The sequence below is a fragment of the Theropithecus gelada genome, chromosome 1, assembly GCF_003255815.1.
Source record: "Theropithecus gelada isolate Dixy chromosome 1, Tgel_1.0, whole genome shotgun sequence".
Lineage (NCBI taxonomy): Eukaryota > Metazoa > Chordata > Mammalia > Primates > Cercopithecidae > Theropithecus > Theropithecus gelada.
The window spans coordinates 6,858,523-6,875,356 of record NC_037668.1 but is presented as its reverse complement, the minus strand read 5'-3'; the positions used below and the strand labels follow the sequence as shown (position 1 = coordinate 6,875,356).

The 16,834-nt window shown below is 39.6% G+C and overlaps 1 protein-coding gene across 1 annotated transcript in view; it reads left to right on the top strand.

The window, feature by feature from the left end:
• The window catches only part of DENND2C (DENN domain containing 2C), an 82,687-nt gene that overhangs the window by 25,649 nt on the left and 40,204 nt on the right, over positions 1–16,834 (top strand). Inside the window, exon 2 of the mRNA XM_025396548.1 lies at positions 15,403–16,410. Coding sequence (XP_025252333.1) covers positions 15,608–16,410 — 803 coding nt within the window. The 5' untranslated portion in view covers positions 15,403–15,607. The remainder of the gene's footprint in view (positions 1–15,402; positions 16,411–16,834) is intronic.

The window sequence follows — 16,834 nt, the reverse complement described above, 5'->3', positions numbered from 1 at the left end:
AACCACTTAGCCCAGGAATTATCTGCTGTGTCCTCTTTCTCCCAGCTTTTGCTAAAAAAGCAGCATTGAAGGAGGACAGGAGAGATACAAAAAATTGTGTAGTCCCACATATTATGCAGTAATGCCCTGCCAGAGTTGATTACAGAGGTGAACCAAAACTATGTGAAACTGCAGCCATGCTCTTTCCAGCTTAATATTGATAGGATTAAAAAGGCAGTGGTGGCCAGGTGGTTCATGCCTGTAATTTCAGCACTTCAGATTGCTTGAACTGGGAGGCTGAGGTTGCGGTGAGCTGAGATCACGCTATTGCACTCCAGCCTGGGCAACAAGAGCAAAACTCCATCTCGAAAAAAATTAATATAACGGGTGAAGAGATGGAGTGTTTCAAAATACAAATGAGAATATAAAGAAAAAAAAAAGAACCAAATAGAAAATTAAGAGCTGATAAATACAATAGCTGAAATAAAAATTCTTTTTTTTTTTTTTTTTGAGATGGAGTCTTGCTCCTGTTGCCCAGGCTAGAGTGCGATGGAGTAATCTCATCTCACTGCAACCTCCACCTCGCGGGTTCAAGCAATTCTCCTGCCTCAGCCTCCCAAGTAGCTGAGATTACAGGTACCTGCCACCGTGCCTGGCTAATTTTTGTAGTTTTAGTAGAGGCGGGGTTTTACCATGTTGGCCAGTCTGGTCTCAAACTCCTGACCTCGTGATCTTCCCACCTCGGCCTCCCAAAGTGCTGAGATTACAAGTATGAGCCACCACGCCTGGCCAAATGGCTACATCATATAGCAATCATATGTTAAATTTTGTAAGAAACTGTCTGTTTTCCAAAGCGGTTGCACCATCTTACACTAGCAATATTTGAGAGTTCCAGGTGCTCCAATCTTTTGTATTGTCATTCTTTTAAATTTTATCCATTCTAGTGGGTGTGTAATTTTAGAATCTTGTGTTTTAATTTGCATGTTCTTGGTGACTAAGGATGGTGTGCATCTTTTCATGTGCTTTATTGGCTACTCATAAATCTTTTGTAAAGTGTTCAAATCTTACTCATATTTTAGTTGTGTTGTTTGACTTTCTTAGTGTAATAATTGTTTACATATTCTGGATTTAAGTCCTCATGCAGATATTTTTTCCTAGTTTGTGGCTTGCCATTTATTTATTTATTTCTTGCCAATTAAGTCAAGTTGATTGATAGTGATATTCAAGTCTTTTATATATTTACTGCTTTTCTGTCTATATATTCTTTCTTTTCTTTCTTTTTTTTTTCTTTTTCTTTTCTTTTTTTTTTTTTCTTTTTTTTTTTGAGACAAGGTCTTGCTCTGTTGCTCAGGCTGGAGTGCAGTAGAGTAATCATTGCTCACTACATCCTTGACTTCCCAGGCTCAAGCGATACTCCCACCTCAGCCTCCCAGGTAGCTGGGACTACAGATGCACGACACCATGCCCGCCTAATTTTTTTTTTAATTTTGCGGAGACGGGGTTTACTATGTTGCCAGGGCTGGTTTCAGATTCCTGGGCTCAAACGATCCTCCCACCTGGGCATCCCAAAGTGCTGGGATTACAGGTGTGAGCCACCGCACCCAGCTCCATTTCATTTTTAAGCCAATGTCTTAAGTGAGCAGAAGGTTTTAATTTTGATGAAGTCCAGTGTATCCATTCTTTTTCTTCATGGTTAATGTGTTTTGTGTCCTAAGACATCTTTTTCTTCCTCAAAGTCATGAAGTTTTTTTCTTCTAGAAAAAGTGATCTATTTCAACTTATGGTTTATGATCTATTTCAACTTAAATTTTGTAAATGTTATGGGTAAATGTCGAGGTTCATTTTTTTTTCCAGATAGATACCTATTTGTTCCAATGCCATTTATTGAAAAGATTATTCTTTCCCCAGCTTTGTGGAAATCAATTGGCTATATAAACATGAGTTCACTTCTGGATTCTGCTCTTCTGCTGATCTTTTTGTCTATCCCATCAACTAACATACATTGTTGAGATTACTGCAGTTTTATAATAAGTCTTAAAATCAGGTAGCGTATGCCCTCCAGCTTTATTCTTTTTGAAAATTATTTAGGCTATTCTAGATTCTTTGCCTTTCCTTATAAACTTGAAAATCAACTTGTCAATTTCTACAGCAAAGCCTGCTGTGATTTTGTTGAATCTATAGATTCAACAATCTAGGGATTGTGTTGAATCTATAGATCAATTTTGAGATAATTTTTTATTGTAACAAAGTTGAATATTCCTAGCCAGGCCCAGTGGCTCACGTCTGTAATTCTAGCACTTTGGGAGGCTGAGGCAGGCAGATCACTTGAGGCCAGGAGTTCAAGACCAGTCTGGGCAACATGGCAAAACCACATTTTAATCTCTTCTAAAAATATAAAAATTAGCCAGGTGTGGTGGCACACACCTGCAGTCTTGGGAGGCTGAAGCAGAAGAATTACTTGAACCTGAGAGGTTGAGGCTGCAGTGAGCCGAGATCACACCACTGCACTCCAGCCTGGGCAACAGAGCAAGACTCTGTCTCAAAAAAAAAAAAAAAAATTGAATATTCCAGAACATTAATGTATAATATCTGTCTATGTAGTTATTCTTTATTTTTTACTCTGCATTAGCTTGTCATTTTCAGTGTACACATCTTGAATCCCTAAGTATTTCTTTTTCTTTTGTTTTTTTTTGTTTTTGTTTTTGTTTTTGTTTTCGTTTGAGACAAGGTCTTGCTCTGCTGCCCAGGCTGGAGTATAGTAGCATGATCTTGGCTCACTATAGCCTCCACCTCCTGGGTTCAAGCGATTCTCGTGCCTCAGCCTCCTGAGTAGCTGGGACTACAGGTGTGCACCACACCCAGGTAATTTTTTTTTTTTTTTTTTGGATTTTTTTTTGTTTTAGTAAAGACAGGGTTTTACCACGTTGCCCAGGCTGGTCTCAAACTCCTGACCTCAAGTGGTCTGCCCGCCTTGACCTCCCAAAGTGCTGGGATTACAGGTGTGAGCCACCACACCCGGCCACTGTTTCATGTTTTTATGCTGTTGTACATGCTATTTTAAATTTCATTTTCCAATTGTTTATTCTTAGTGTGTAGATGCACAATTAATTCTTCTATACTGACCATGTATTCTGAGACCTTGCTAAATTCTCTTACGAATTCTTATATCTTGTAATACAGATTTCTTAGAAATTTCTACATTTACAATCATATTGTTTGCAGGGAAAAAAAAAAACAAAACAGCTTCTTTTACAATCTCTGTGCCTTTTACTTAGTTTTTCTTGCCTTATTCATTATGTTTTTGTTGTTGTTGTTATTGTTGCTGTTGAGACAGGGTTGCACTCTGTCACCCAGGCTGGAGTGGTGAGATCTGCTCACTGCAGCTTCAACCTCCCAGACTCAAGCAGTCTTCCCCTATTCCCACCTTAGTCTCCTGAGTAGCTGTGACTACAGGCCTGCACCACCACGCCTGGCTAATTTTTGTATTTTTTGTAGAGACTGGATTCACCACTTTGCCCACGATGGTCTTGAACTGCTGAGCTCAAGCCATCTGTCCTCCTTGGCCTCCCAAAATGTTAGGATTACAGGCATGAGCCACTGCACCTGGCCTTTGTAAACTTCTTTTACAATGTTGAATAAAAGTGGCAAGAGGAGACATCCTTGCCTTTTTCCCATACTTAAGGAAAAAGTATTTAGTCTTTACCACTTATTGTGATATCAGCAGTGGGTTTTTTTATTTATAGATATTTTATCAGATTGTAGAAATTCTGTTCTGTTTCCGATTTGCTGAAAGTGTAAATTTTTTCAAATGCTTTTTCTTCATCTATTAAGATAATTTATTATTATTATTATAATTTTTGAGACAGAGTCTCACTTTGTCGCCCAGGCTGGAGTGCAGTGGTGCATTCTCGGCTCACTTCAAGCTGTGCCTCCCAAGTTCACGCCGTTCTCCTGCCTCAGCCTCCCGAGTAGCTGGAACTACAGGTACCTGCCACCACGCCCGGCTAAGTTTTTGTATTTTTTAGTAGAGACGGTGTTTCACTGTGTTAGCCAGGATAGTCTCGATCTCCTGACCTTGTGATCCGCCCACCTTGGCCTCCCAAAGTGCTGGGATTACAGGTGTGAGCCACCTCGCTCGGCCTATTAAGATAATTACATAGTTTTCTTTATCCCATAAACATGGTTACTTTTAATGTTAAAGCAACCTTGCATTCTGGTATCCTTTCTGTATATTTATTTATGGGTTTGATTTGCATATATATATATATATATAATTATTATTATTTTTTTGAGGTGGGAGTCTTTCTCTGTCACCCAGGTTGGAGTGCAGAGGTGTGATCTTGGCTCACTGCAACCTCCACCTCCTGGGTTCAAGTAATCCTCCCACCTCAGTCTTCCAAGAAACTGGGATTATAGGTGCACACCAGTATGCCCGGCTACTTTTTGTGTAGAGACTAATTTAGAGACAAAAACTACTTTTTGTGTACTTTTAGTGGAGACTAATTTCGCCATGTTCCCTAGGCTGGTCTCGAACTCCTAACCTCAAGCGATCGGCCCTCCCCGGCCTCCCAAAGTGTTGGGATTACAGGTGTGAGCAACCGCGCCCAGTGGATTTGCTAATATTTTAGACGGACTTTTGCATTTATGTTCATGAGTTATATTATTCTGTATTTTTCTTTTATAAGTTTTTTGCCCAGTTACCTAGTAGGGTAATGCTGGTCTCACATAGAATGAGTTGAAATGGTTTCTACTTCCTCTGTTTTCTGAATGAGTTTGTATATGATTGGTATTATTTCTTTTTCTTCTCTTATTTTTTGTATTAAGAGACGGTCTTGCTCTGTCACCCATGCTGGAATGCAGTGGTGCAGTCATAACCCACTGCAGCCTCAGACTCTTTTTTTCTTCACTTTGCCTAGAGTTCTGTCAATTTACTAATGTTTTTAAAGAAACAGTTTTTTGTTTCATTGATTTTTATCCTTTGTTCATCTATTTCATTAATACTCACTCTTTATTTTCCTCCACTTTCTTTGGGTTTACGCTTTTTTTCTTCTTAAGGGAGAACTTTAAATAATTGATCCTTTTGAAGATATTATTAGGTGTAATGATGACACTCAAATTTCAGTACAGGATGTAGAAGACTATGATGTTGAAAAGGTTGGTACATTTTGTGCAGGATTAGCAATGAGACCATTTAAACAAATGTTAAGGTAGAGCACCTAACCTAGAGAGAAATTTAAAATAATAATTTGAAACTTTATGAGGTAAAATGTATTCCAGTTTTTTTTTGGATGGAGTCTCACTCTATCGCCCAGGCTGGAGTGCAGTGGCACGATCTCAGCTCACTGCAACTTCCGCCTCCCAGGTTCAAGCGATTCTCATACCTCAGCCTACCCAGTAGCTGGGATTACAGGCGCACGACACCTCGCCCGGCTAATTTTTGTATTTTTTATTTTTGGTAGAGGTGGGGTTTCGCCATGTTTGCCAGGCTGGTGTTCAACTCCTAACTTCAGGTGATCCGCCTGCCTTGGCCTCCTGAAGTGCTGGGATTACAGGCTTGAGCCACCACGCTCGGCCGTGTTCCAGTTTCAAATATCAAGAAGTAGTATCCTCACTTAGTGTTTTTAAACTTTTTTATTTTATAAGATTTATTTCCAAATAATTTGGGATTTTCCAGATATCTTTTTGTTACTGATTTCTCTTTCAGTTCCATTTTGGGCTAGAAAACATTCTCAGTATGATGTCAGTCTTTTAAAATTTATTGAGTCTTATTTTATGGCCCAACATATGGTCTACTGGTGAATGTTTCATGTACACTTGAAAAGAGTATGAATTTTTGGTGGCACGTGCCTATAGTCCCAGCTACTTAGGAGACTGAGGCAGGAGAATCGCTCGAACCCAGGAGGCTGAGGCTGCAGTGAGCCGAGATCACACTAGTGCACCCCAGCCTGGGCAACAGAGTGAGACTCTGTCTCAAAAAAAAAAAAAAAAAAAAGAAAAAAAAGAAAGGAGTATGTATTTTATGTTTGTTGAGTAAAGCATTCTAAAATGTCAAGTTGATTGATAGTGATATTCAAATCTTTTTTTTTTTTTTTTTTTTGAGACGGAGTCTCGCTCTGTCGCCCAGGCTGGAGTGCAGTGGCCAGATCTCCGCTCACTGCAAGCTCCGCCTCCCGGGTTCGCGCAATTCTCCTGCCTCAGCCTCCCGAGCAGCTGGGACTACAGGCGCCCGCCACCTCGCCCGGCTAGTTTTTTTGTATTTTTAGTAGAGACGGGGTTTCACCGTGTTAGCCAGGATGGTCTCGATCTCCTGACCTCGTGATCCGCCCGTCTCGGCCTCCCAAAAATTTTATATATTTACTGATTTTCTGTCTATATGTTGTGTCAACTACTGTTGAAAAGTTATGGCCGGGCGCGGTGGCTCAAGCCTGTAATCCCAGCACTTTGGGAGGCCGAGACGGGCGGATCACGAGGTCAGGAGATCGAGACCATCCTGGCTGACACGGTGAAACCCCGTCTCTACTAAAAAATACGAAAACTTAGCCGGGCGAGGTGGCGGGCGCCTGTAGTCCCAGCTACTCGGGAGGCTGAGGCAGGAGAATGGCGTAAACCCGGGAGGTGGAGCTTGCAGTGAGCTGAGATCCGGCCACTGCACTCCAGCCTGGGTGACAGAGCGAGACTCCGTCTCAAAAAAAAAAAAAAAAAAAAAAAAGAAAAGTTATGAAATCCCCAACTAAAATTGTGGATTTGTCCATTTGGCTTTTTAGTTCTGATATTTTCTTGCTTCTTACATTTTTGAAACTCTTACTAGGTGCATGAGCATTTAGAATTGTTAGGTATTCTTGATGAATTGCCCCCATTATCTTTTTGTAATGTCCCTCTTTTATCACTGCTGTTATTTCTTGCTCAGGAGTCTACCTTGACTGATATTAATGTAGACAATCTAGCTTTCTTATGATAGTGTTTACTGTTTGTGTCTCTTTAACAGATCTGTCTCTTTGTATTCAAAGTGCATTTTTTTATGAACAGCATAGAGTTAGGTCTTGCTTTTTAAATTAAATTTGATAATCTTTGCCTTGTGCTTAGAGCTTAACCTATTTATATACAATATAATTATTGATATAGTCAGATTTAAGTGTACCATCTTGCTATTCATTTTCTGTTTGTTCCATGTGGGTTTTTTATTATTGTTGTTACCATTCTTAGGGTTCCCCCTCCAACTCCCCTGCTTTTTTGGCATCAATTTTTGTTTAGAATTCCATTTAATCTTTTTTTGTTGACTTCTTAGCTATTCCTTTTTTTTTTCTTTGTAGTTTCATTAGGGTTTATAACACAACTTTAACCCATCATTTTAAAATTATATATAAAGTACCACTTCATATCATATGTAAAGTGATTTCTTTTTTCCTTTTTTTGTCTTTTTAAAAAATTATTTATTTATTTATTTATTTATTTATTTATTTATTTGAGCTAGGATCTTACTCTGTTGCCCAAGCTGGAGCACAGTGGCGCAATCTTGGCTCACTGCAACCTCGCTTGCTTCAAGCGATTCTAATGCTTCAGCCTCCTGAGTAGCTGGGATTGCAGGCATGTGCCACCACACCTGGCCAATTTCTGTGTTTTTAGTAGAGACGGGGCTTCACCATTATTGGCCAGGCTAGTTTTGAATTCCTGACCTCAAGTGATCCACCTGCCTCTGCCTTCTAAAGCACTGGGATTGCAGGTGTGAGATACCACGTTGGCGTGAAGTGATTTTTAATTCAGTTCCATTGTGGGTTAGAGAAACTTACAACACCATACACAATTTTCCATTCCTACCTTTATGCCCTGGTCTTACATTTATTTCCACATACATTGTTGTAAATTTCACAGTGCATTATCATGTTTACTTTAGTCAAGTCATCTTTTAAAGAGATTAATAAGAAAAAATATGCCTTTTATATTTATCCACAAGTACCATGTTTTGTTCTCCTCATTCCTTTTTTAGATGCAGATATCTATCTGGTATCATTTTTTCTTCAACTTGAAGAACTTGAACATTTTTACGTGATGCTGCATACGAGTTAAACGTGCTGATATTTGCATTTAAAATGGGCACTAAATATAGATAAATGTAAAATTTCTGCTAATAGCATAATTTTCTTTTTTTACTTAAAACAGTGTTAAATAGGCCGGGCGCGGTGGCTCAAGCCTGTAATCCCAGCACTTTGGGAGGCCGAGACGGGTGGATCACGAGGTCAGGAGATCGAGACCATCCTGGCTAACACGGTGAAACCCCGTCTCTACTACAAAAATACAAAAAAACTAGCCGGGCGAGGTGGCGGGCGCCTGTAGTCCTAGCTACTCGGGAGGCTGAGGCAGGAGAATGGCGTGAACCCGGGAGGCGGAGCTTGCAGTGAGCGGAGATAGCGCCACTGCACTCCAGCCTGGGCGACAGAGCGAGACTCCGTCTCAAAAAAAAAAAACAAAAAAAAAAACCAAAAAAAACAGTGTTAAATAGAAAATAAAAAAACACCACAAGTTGAAAGCAAGGCTGCAGAAGAAAAGAAAAAGCTTTATGTCTACCTTTAAAGGCACTTTTACTGCCTTTTGAACAGGGACCTTACATTTTCAATTTGTACTTGGACTCATGAATTATATCACTGGCTCTGAATGCAGGTCTGCTGTTGACAAATTTTTACAGCTTATGTTTAACTGAAAGCATTTTTATTTTGCCTTCATTTTGAAGATTGTGTCTAGAATTCTAGATTTGCAGTTGCTGGGTTTTTTCCTAGCACTTCAAAAATTTTCCTTGTTTTCTGGCTTACCTTGTCTACCCTGTATATATATATTTTCTCTGACTTCTTAAAGAATTTTCTTTTTATCGCTGGTTTTTAGCAACTTGATTATGGTTTGCCTGGTGGCTTTCTTTGTGTTTATCCTGTTTGAGGTTTGTTGAGCCTCTTGGATCTTTGGGTTTAGAGTTTTCATCAAATTTAGAAAATTTTCATCTGTTTTTACTTGAAATATTTGTTCTCTGTCCCCACTCCCAACCCCTTCATTTCTGCGACTCCAGTTATATGTAGGGTAAAGCAAAACCACTTCATGTTGTCCCAGTGAAGCTCTGTTTTTCATCATTGTTTTAGCTTTTTTTCTTCACTTTGTGCTTCAGGCGTTTTTAAAAACAGGTTCTATTGCTACTTATTCAACTTTATTGGTCATTCCTTCTAAAATAACTAAAATCTGCTCTTCAACCCATCCAGGGAATTTTTCATTTCAGATAGTATATTTTTAAGCTCCAGAAGTTTTAGTTGTTGTCTTTTTTTATATCTTCCATTACTCTACTTATGTTCACGTTTTCCTTCAAATTTATGAAAATATTTATAATAGCTGAATTGAAGTCCCTGTCTGCCAATTCCATCATGTCTGTTGTTTTGGATCTGTTTCTTTTATTTTGTATTATTTTGGTTCTACTTCTTTTTTTTTTTTTTTTAGACAGAGTCTTGCTCTGTTGCCCAGGCTGGAGTACAGTGACGCAATCTCAGATCACTGCAAGCTCCGCCTCCCGGGTTCTGACCATTCTCCTGCCTCAGCCTCCCGAGTAGCTGGGACTACAGGCGCCTGCCACCACACCCAGCTAATTTTTTGTATTTTTAGTAGAGACAGGGTTTTACCATGTTAGCCAGGATGGTTTCGATCTCCTGTCCTTGTGATCCACCCGCCTCAGCCTCCCAAAGTGCTGGGATTACAGGCGTGAGCCACCGCGCCCGGCCCGGTTCTAATTCTATTGATTGATTTTTCTCCTGGGTATAGGTCTTATTTTCAGGTTTCTTTGTATGTTTAGTAATTTTGATTAGATGATGGACATTTTATTTTATTTCATTTTATTTATTTTTATTTATTTTTTGAGACGGAGTCTTGCTCTGTCTCCAAGGCTGGAGTGTGGTGGCACAATCTCAGCTCACTGCAACCTCCACCTCCTGGGTACAAGCAATTCTCCCTCAGCCTCCCAAGTAGCTGGGATTACAGGCATGTGCCACCATGCTCAGCTGATTTTTGTATTTTTAGTAGAGATGGGGTTTCACCATATTGGCCAGACTGGTCTCGGACTCCTGACCTCAGGTGATCTACCCACCTTGGCCTCCCAAAGTGCTGGGATTACAGGTGTGAGCCACCACGCCCAGACATTTTAAATGTTACGTTGCTGAGTGTCTGGATTTAGTTGTCTTCATGTAAAAATTATTGAATTTTGTTTTTGTGGATACTTAAATTTCATAAGAATCAACTTCATCCTTGTTAGGGTGGCTCTAAGATAGTCTTTACTCTAGGGTTAATTTCATCCTACTGGTAAATCATGACCTCTTGTTTTTCTACTGAATTACCTGGGCGTTCAATGAGGTTGCTCCTCTGTTGTTGGACTTTGAAGGTTTCCCAGAGCTGGGTGAACCCCGGGTTAGCTTAAAAATCCCCCATAGTTTTTCTTTCTCCACTAGTTGTTCATTGTCTAGCCTCATGTAGTATTACCCTATGCATTAACAGCTTAGTATTCAACCAAAGATTCAAGGGGACTCTATGTAGATTTCTGGAGCTTTTTCTCTGTGTTGCTCTCTTTTCTGATACTGTGCCCTGAAAATTCTGTTTGCCTCAGCCTCTCCATATTCCAATCTTGTTATCCTCAACTCAGTAAGGTTGCCATGTCTATTTGGGTTCCCCTTCCTGACCCTACTTTCTGGAGTCTCCAGGGAGAAAGCTGGGGCATCATAGAACCTGCCTCATTTTTCTCTCTTCTTTCAGGGATCACAATCCTAAGCTGTCTGTTATCCAGTATCTGAAAGCACTTATTTTATATATTTTTCTGGTTTTATAGTTATTAATGTGGGAAAGGCAAGCCTAGTTCAGCTACTCCATCATGGCCAGAAGTGAAGTTTTCCTGGTCCCTTTCATCATATTTCTTCTTCTTTTTTTTTTTGACAGAATCTTGCTCTGTCGCCAGGCTGGAGTGAAGTGGCGTGATCTCGGCTCATTGCAGCCTCTACCTCCTGGGTTCAAGCGATTCTCCTGCCTCAGCCTCCCGAGTAGCTGGGATGACAGGTGCGTGCCACCACGCCCAGCTAATTTTTTATATTTTTAGTAGAGATGGAGTTTCACTGTGTTGGCCAGGTAGGTCTCGTTCTCTTGACCTTGTGATCCACCTGCCTCAGCCTCCCAAAGTGCTGGGATTACAGGCGTGAGCCACTGCACCCAGCCAGTTTTGTTTTTAATTGAGGTAAAATTCACTATTTTTACAGTGTACCCCTCAATTATTTTGTAAATCAGGTTTTAGAATGTTCCAAATTCTTCCAAGTTATTTTTCCAGATGCTTATATCTAATCAAATAAAATATTTTAAAAGACTTGGAGTGAGAAACTTGCCCTATCCAAGACTTGAATTAGTAAAATAGAGCATCAGTATCCTCTTTCCCAAAGATAATTTAATTTACTTGAGTGAATTCAGATTGGTTTCTCTTAATATGTTAAAAACACAAAATTCTATATATGATAGGTTATGTTATAAATTGTATTTTAAGCTGATAAACTACAGTTGGTATATTTCTTGGATGAAAATAAATACACAGAAGAGCAATAGAAAATAAAAAGAAAGGGACATGATTAAGAGTCATCTCAAAGTATGCTGTTTGAATAGGCTTCTAAAAATCATGCTTGGCCGGGCGCAGTGGCTCACGCTTGTAATCCCAGCACTTTGGGAGGCTGAGGCAGCTGGATCACCTGAAGTCAGGAGTTCAAGACCAGCCTGGCCAACATGGTGAAACCCCGTCTCTACTAAAAATATAAAAAACTAGCTGGATGCGGTGATGGGCACCTGTAATCCCAGCTACTCAGGAGGCTGAGGCAGGAGAATTGTTTGAACCTGGGAGGCAGAGGTTGCAGTGAGCCGAGGTTGCACCATTGCACTCCAGCCTGGGCAACAAGAGCAAAACTTCATCTCATAAAAGAAAAAAATCATGCATGAGTTTTTATGTTTATACTTCTATTGTTCAGGTGAGGAACTGAATGACCGCTGTTGTTTCTTTTGTTGAAATTGCCCATTGTGGTTGTGTGTGTTCTGCCTTCTCTTTTTGTGAGTCCCATCTGACTTCAGTAGTTTTTATTTTTTATTTTTTTTATTTTTATTTATTTATTTTTTTTTTGAGACGGAGTCTCGCTCTGTCTCCCGAGCTGGAGTGCAGTGGCCGGATCTCAGCTCACTGCAAGCTCCGCCTGCCGGGTTCACGCCATTCTCCTGCCTCAGCCTCCCGAGTAGCTGGGACTACAGGCACCCACCACCTCGCCCGGCTAGTTTTTTGTATTTTTTAGTAGAGACGGGGTTTCACCGTGTTCGCCAGGATGGTCTCGATCTCCTGACCTCGTGATCCGCCCGTCTCGGCCTCCCAAAGTGCTGGGATTACAGGCTTGAGCCACCGCGCCCGGCCTCAGTAGTTTTTAATAGCTGGAAAAGTCTCCGACTCATTTTGTGCTATTAAAAGAAAAGACAAAATGATTCTTAAAATTGTTGAAACTGTTAGATTTTCTCAACCTCTATTTCTGTTAGAACTGTTAAAGCAAACTTGAGAAAGCAGTCTTTAGGACAAGTATGCAAATAAGTTGACTTTCGAAAGTTTTCAAAAGACAAATCTTGGGAGAGATCTAGGATTTGAAAGTTGGGCCAGCACTTAGGAGTTAGGATGTCCACCAGTAATGGAGGTTAAGGCAAGAAACTGGGAAGATGAGGAATGGGATGAGTAAGATCTCGCAGGCTAGGAGAGCCATGGGAGAGGAGGCACTGAGAAGCAAGGTGGCTCAGAATATAATTAGGTTAAAGGGACAGATGTGAAGTTTCTGTAAGAAAACAATTGAGGTGAGCAATTCTTATTTTTGAATGGGACAAAATCACAACCTGTATGTGAGAATAGGCAAGCCACATTATAAAGCGTGTAAGTTAATTTGGCAAAAATTGGAACTGTTAATCAGCTCTAAGACAGATTTTCTGTGTTATCAGTACAGTCATAGATCTAGTTAAAATTCATTAAAGTGTTTTCATTTTTGAAATAGTTCATTTTTTGAAAGCTATAAGTATTAAAGCATACATTTAGGAGAAAGTAAATACCTACCTATTTTATGAGAGTCTTACCTGCCGTGCTACTCTGTTCAACTGAAATACCATCAGTATACATCATTTATATTTGTGTGTGAATTCTGTAGATTTAGCCATGTTCCCAGTCATTTGACTTTTACCTTTTTTTTTTTCTTTTTATGAGTTGGGGTCTCACTCCATCACCCAGGCTAGATCACAATGCTGTGATCATAACTCACTGCAGCTTCCAATATCTGGGCTTAAGCAGTCCTCCTGCCTCACCCTCCCACCCTGTAGCTGGGACTGCAGGTACATGCCACCATGCACAGCTAATTTTATTTATTTATTTATTTAGTAGAGATGAAGTCTCACTGTATTGCCCAGGCTGGTCGCAAACTCCTGGCCTCAAGTGATGCTCCTGCCTCAACATCCCAAAGTCCTGAGATGACAAGTGTGAGCGACCACACCCAGCCATGTTGCCAGTAATTTTCAAGTTAAAAATTGTTTTTAGCCCTGACAATTTTCATCTTTTTTTTTTCTCAATTTGAGCCATTCACACTTAAGACACATTAACCAGAGAAGAATAAAGAAAGGGTTAACAAGGACCACCAAAAACCTCCAGGAGCTTCCCAGGAGCTGGAGAAAAAAAGTCCTATCTTGTCTATAGTGAAGAAAACTTGAGTCTCAAAGACACCCTAAAATCCTAGGAATTCCCTATAAATATCAGAAGCAAGAAAAGAATTTTCAGTTTTAATAATCAACAGTAGCAGATTAGATCTTTAAATTGTATGCATTCGTTTTTTATCAAGAGTTCTGTGCAACAGTTGTGGTGTTTTGGGCTTTGGGTATAGTTATTATTTTCTCATCCACATGAGGTTAATTTCTTAAAGTTTTTTGGAAGTTTTTTTTGTTTTTTTTTTTTTTCCATCAAACTGTCACCAAAGTTTATTTGCTGGCAAAGCTGGTTTTCCCACAGATTTGTAGGTAGGAATGGTTTAAATGAAAATTGATGGAAGTCTTAGTTAGCAGTTGCTCTGCCAAGAATAACATTTTTGTGTGCTTTCTGTATGTGACAGTTTTGGTCAGCTGTACTGACAGAGCTGGGCTAAGATATTTTCCTGCCTGTTAATCAAGGCCACACAGACAAAGCTCAAGGAAGGATGATCCCTGCCTCAGGAAGTTTTGAATCAACTGCTATTTTTAACAAGTATACAGTAGAACTTGAGATCAGGTCTTTACTCAGTTGGTAGGAAAAGTTTTCCACTGAAGCCTACATATGAGGAAATGGTTTATGGGCCTGAATGAAGCCTCTGTGTGAAAAGAAGGAATGTGACAGTGGCTGTAAGTATTTGTGTTGATTTGGGTCAAGGGTGTGGTAGCATAGATGTGGGAAGTCCAGTCATCAAAATAGGTTATTACATTTTAAAGCAACTGATAGTTAATGGGCACTTTGAGTTGTCTTTCGTGTATATGGAATCCTGTGCTGCTAATAGTAAAGTTGAAATAGGCTATATGATGGGCTGATATTATTAATCAACGTAGGACAGGAGGAGGAAGTTGGCTATTGGTGTGTTTCCATGCTAACTGGCTCTTGCTGTGGACATACATAAATTTTGGGGGGTTTCTGAGATGTAATTCTGTGTGTATATATGCTCCTTATGATACTCCATTGCTCCTTGTTTCATTAAGAGAAGGTTTCATAAAGAATTAATGTATGCCTAGGTGCAGTGCCTCATGCCTATGATCACTTTGGGAGGCCAAGGGGGTAGATTGCTTGAACTCAGGAAGTTCAAAACTAGCCTGGGCAATATGGAGAAACTCCGTCTATACAAAAAATACAAAAACTTAGTCAGGTGTGGTGTCACGTAACTGTAGTCACAGCTACTCAGTAGGCGGAGGTGGAAGAATCACTTGAACCCAGGAGGCAGAGGTTGCAGTGAGCCAAGATCACCATCACTGCACTCCAGCCTGGGTGACAGAGCAAGACTCTGTCTCAAAAAAAAAAAAAAAAAAGAATTAATTTATTACAAAATAATATTGTATACTACTATGTATAATTTTTTCTAAAACCTCATTCTACCTAACTTTAGGAAATTAAATATGGCAGAACATTAAAGCTGACAATTTGAAAAATACCACAAATAATGTTTTGTTAGTATTATTATCTCACCATCTTAGGAGTGCCTTTATGTAGTTGAATCACTTAATAGATGACAGGTATGTTTTTACGTGTGCAATGTATATGAATTATGTAGGGATAGGTGGGCAGTGTTTCAGTGGAGTTTTAAATTAGGAAATTATAAAATGTGTTAACATATTTTTGTGTCATTTTCACAGGATTATTCAAGATCAGGTTGTAGCCATTTTCAACAAGGATCACTGATCAAAATTGTTCTTTTTACAAAGAGATTTACAAGTTAAACATGAAGGGAAAATACTGGAATCATTTGGATTCTGACAGGATAAAAAATACAATATTTCACATTTACTTGTAATGGAACCTTTGTAAGATTAATCACTTGTCATTCACCCAGTTGGGAACATGGATGTTGGTTTTTCTCGTACTGCTGTTCAGACACTGTCAAGAAGCCACTGCAAAAATATCAAACAAAAAATTTCTCAATGGGAAGGAAGGGCTAATATATCTAATCCAGAAAAGTGGTGTCCAAAGGACTTTGGAGTGAGATATAACTGTCACCAAGCGATCCTTCCTAAGAAAAATCCTATAGCTGAGAGAAAGAGCAAAAACTTGGATGTAACCAGCTGTGAGAATGTAGGTCTAGATATAAATGAAGATACCAAAAGCCATGATCAAAGTGAGAATGAAAATAAGAAACAGGAATATGATGATACACACTTCTTTAAAAATGAATCAGAATCCAACTGGGTATGTTCTCGGGTCAAAGAAATTGAAAGCTGTAAAGAAGATGTCTTAGATCCAGAGACTTCATTACCTCCAGGAAACTTCTATACCTCACAAATACTGTGGAAGAAAATAGAAGCACTTCCCCCAGATAAACTCTTAAATTTGGCTTTAGAACATTGTGACTCTTCAGAAAAAGAACTGAACTTCAGAGTTCTGGATAGTTCATACGGAATAACCAAGAGCTTAGAAAATATTTACTCTGAGCCTGAGGGGCAAGAATGTGGACCTTCCATAAATCCTTTGCCAAAACCTCGTAGGACATTCAGATATTTATCCGAATCTGGTGTTATGCCGTATAAAGAAAGAAACTGTGACAAAAAATACTGTGAAAATAATTCTTGTGCACAATCTTCTTTGGCCTCTTCTCAGGAACCTGAACCAAAGAAATATGGTGGAAAAATAAGAGGAAGATCTAAAAGGTATGTTTTTATCCTACAGATAAAGACTTGTAGGTATTTTCCTTACAGGATTATTGAGCTTCTTTTTCCTTTTCAAACCAGTTTCCATTTCCCAGCTTAGGTGGTGGCCCTGATTTGAACATGCAGGTGTTGATTAATGTGGAAGGAAAATAAGAGAAAAAAGTAGAAATGTAGTAATGTCTAAGATAATCTACTGACATAAGAGCATCGGAACACCTTCCATTTTATTAATATATCTTTAAGAATCTGGGCCAGCGCCGGGCATGGTAGCTCACTCCTGTAATTCCAGCACTTTGGGAGGCTGAGGCTGGCAGATCACTTGAGGTCAGGAGTTCAAGACCAGCCTGGCCAACATGGTGAAACCCTGTCTCTACTAAAAATACAAAATTAGCTGGGCGTGGTGGTGTGCACCTGTAGTCCCAGC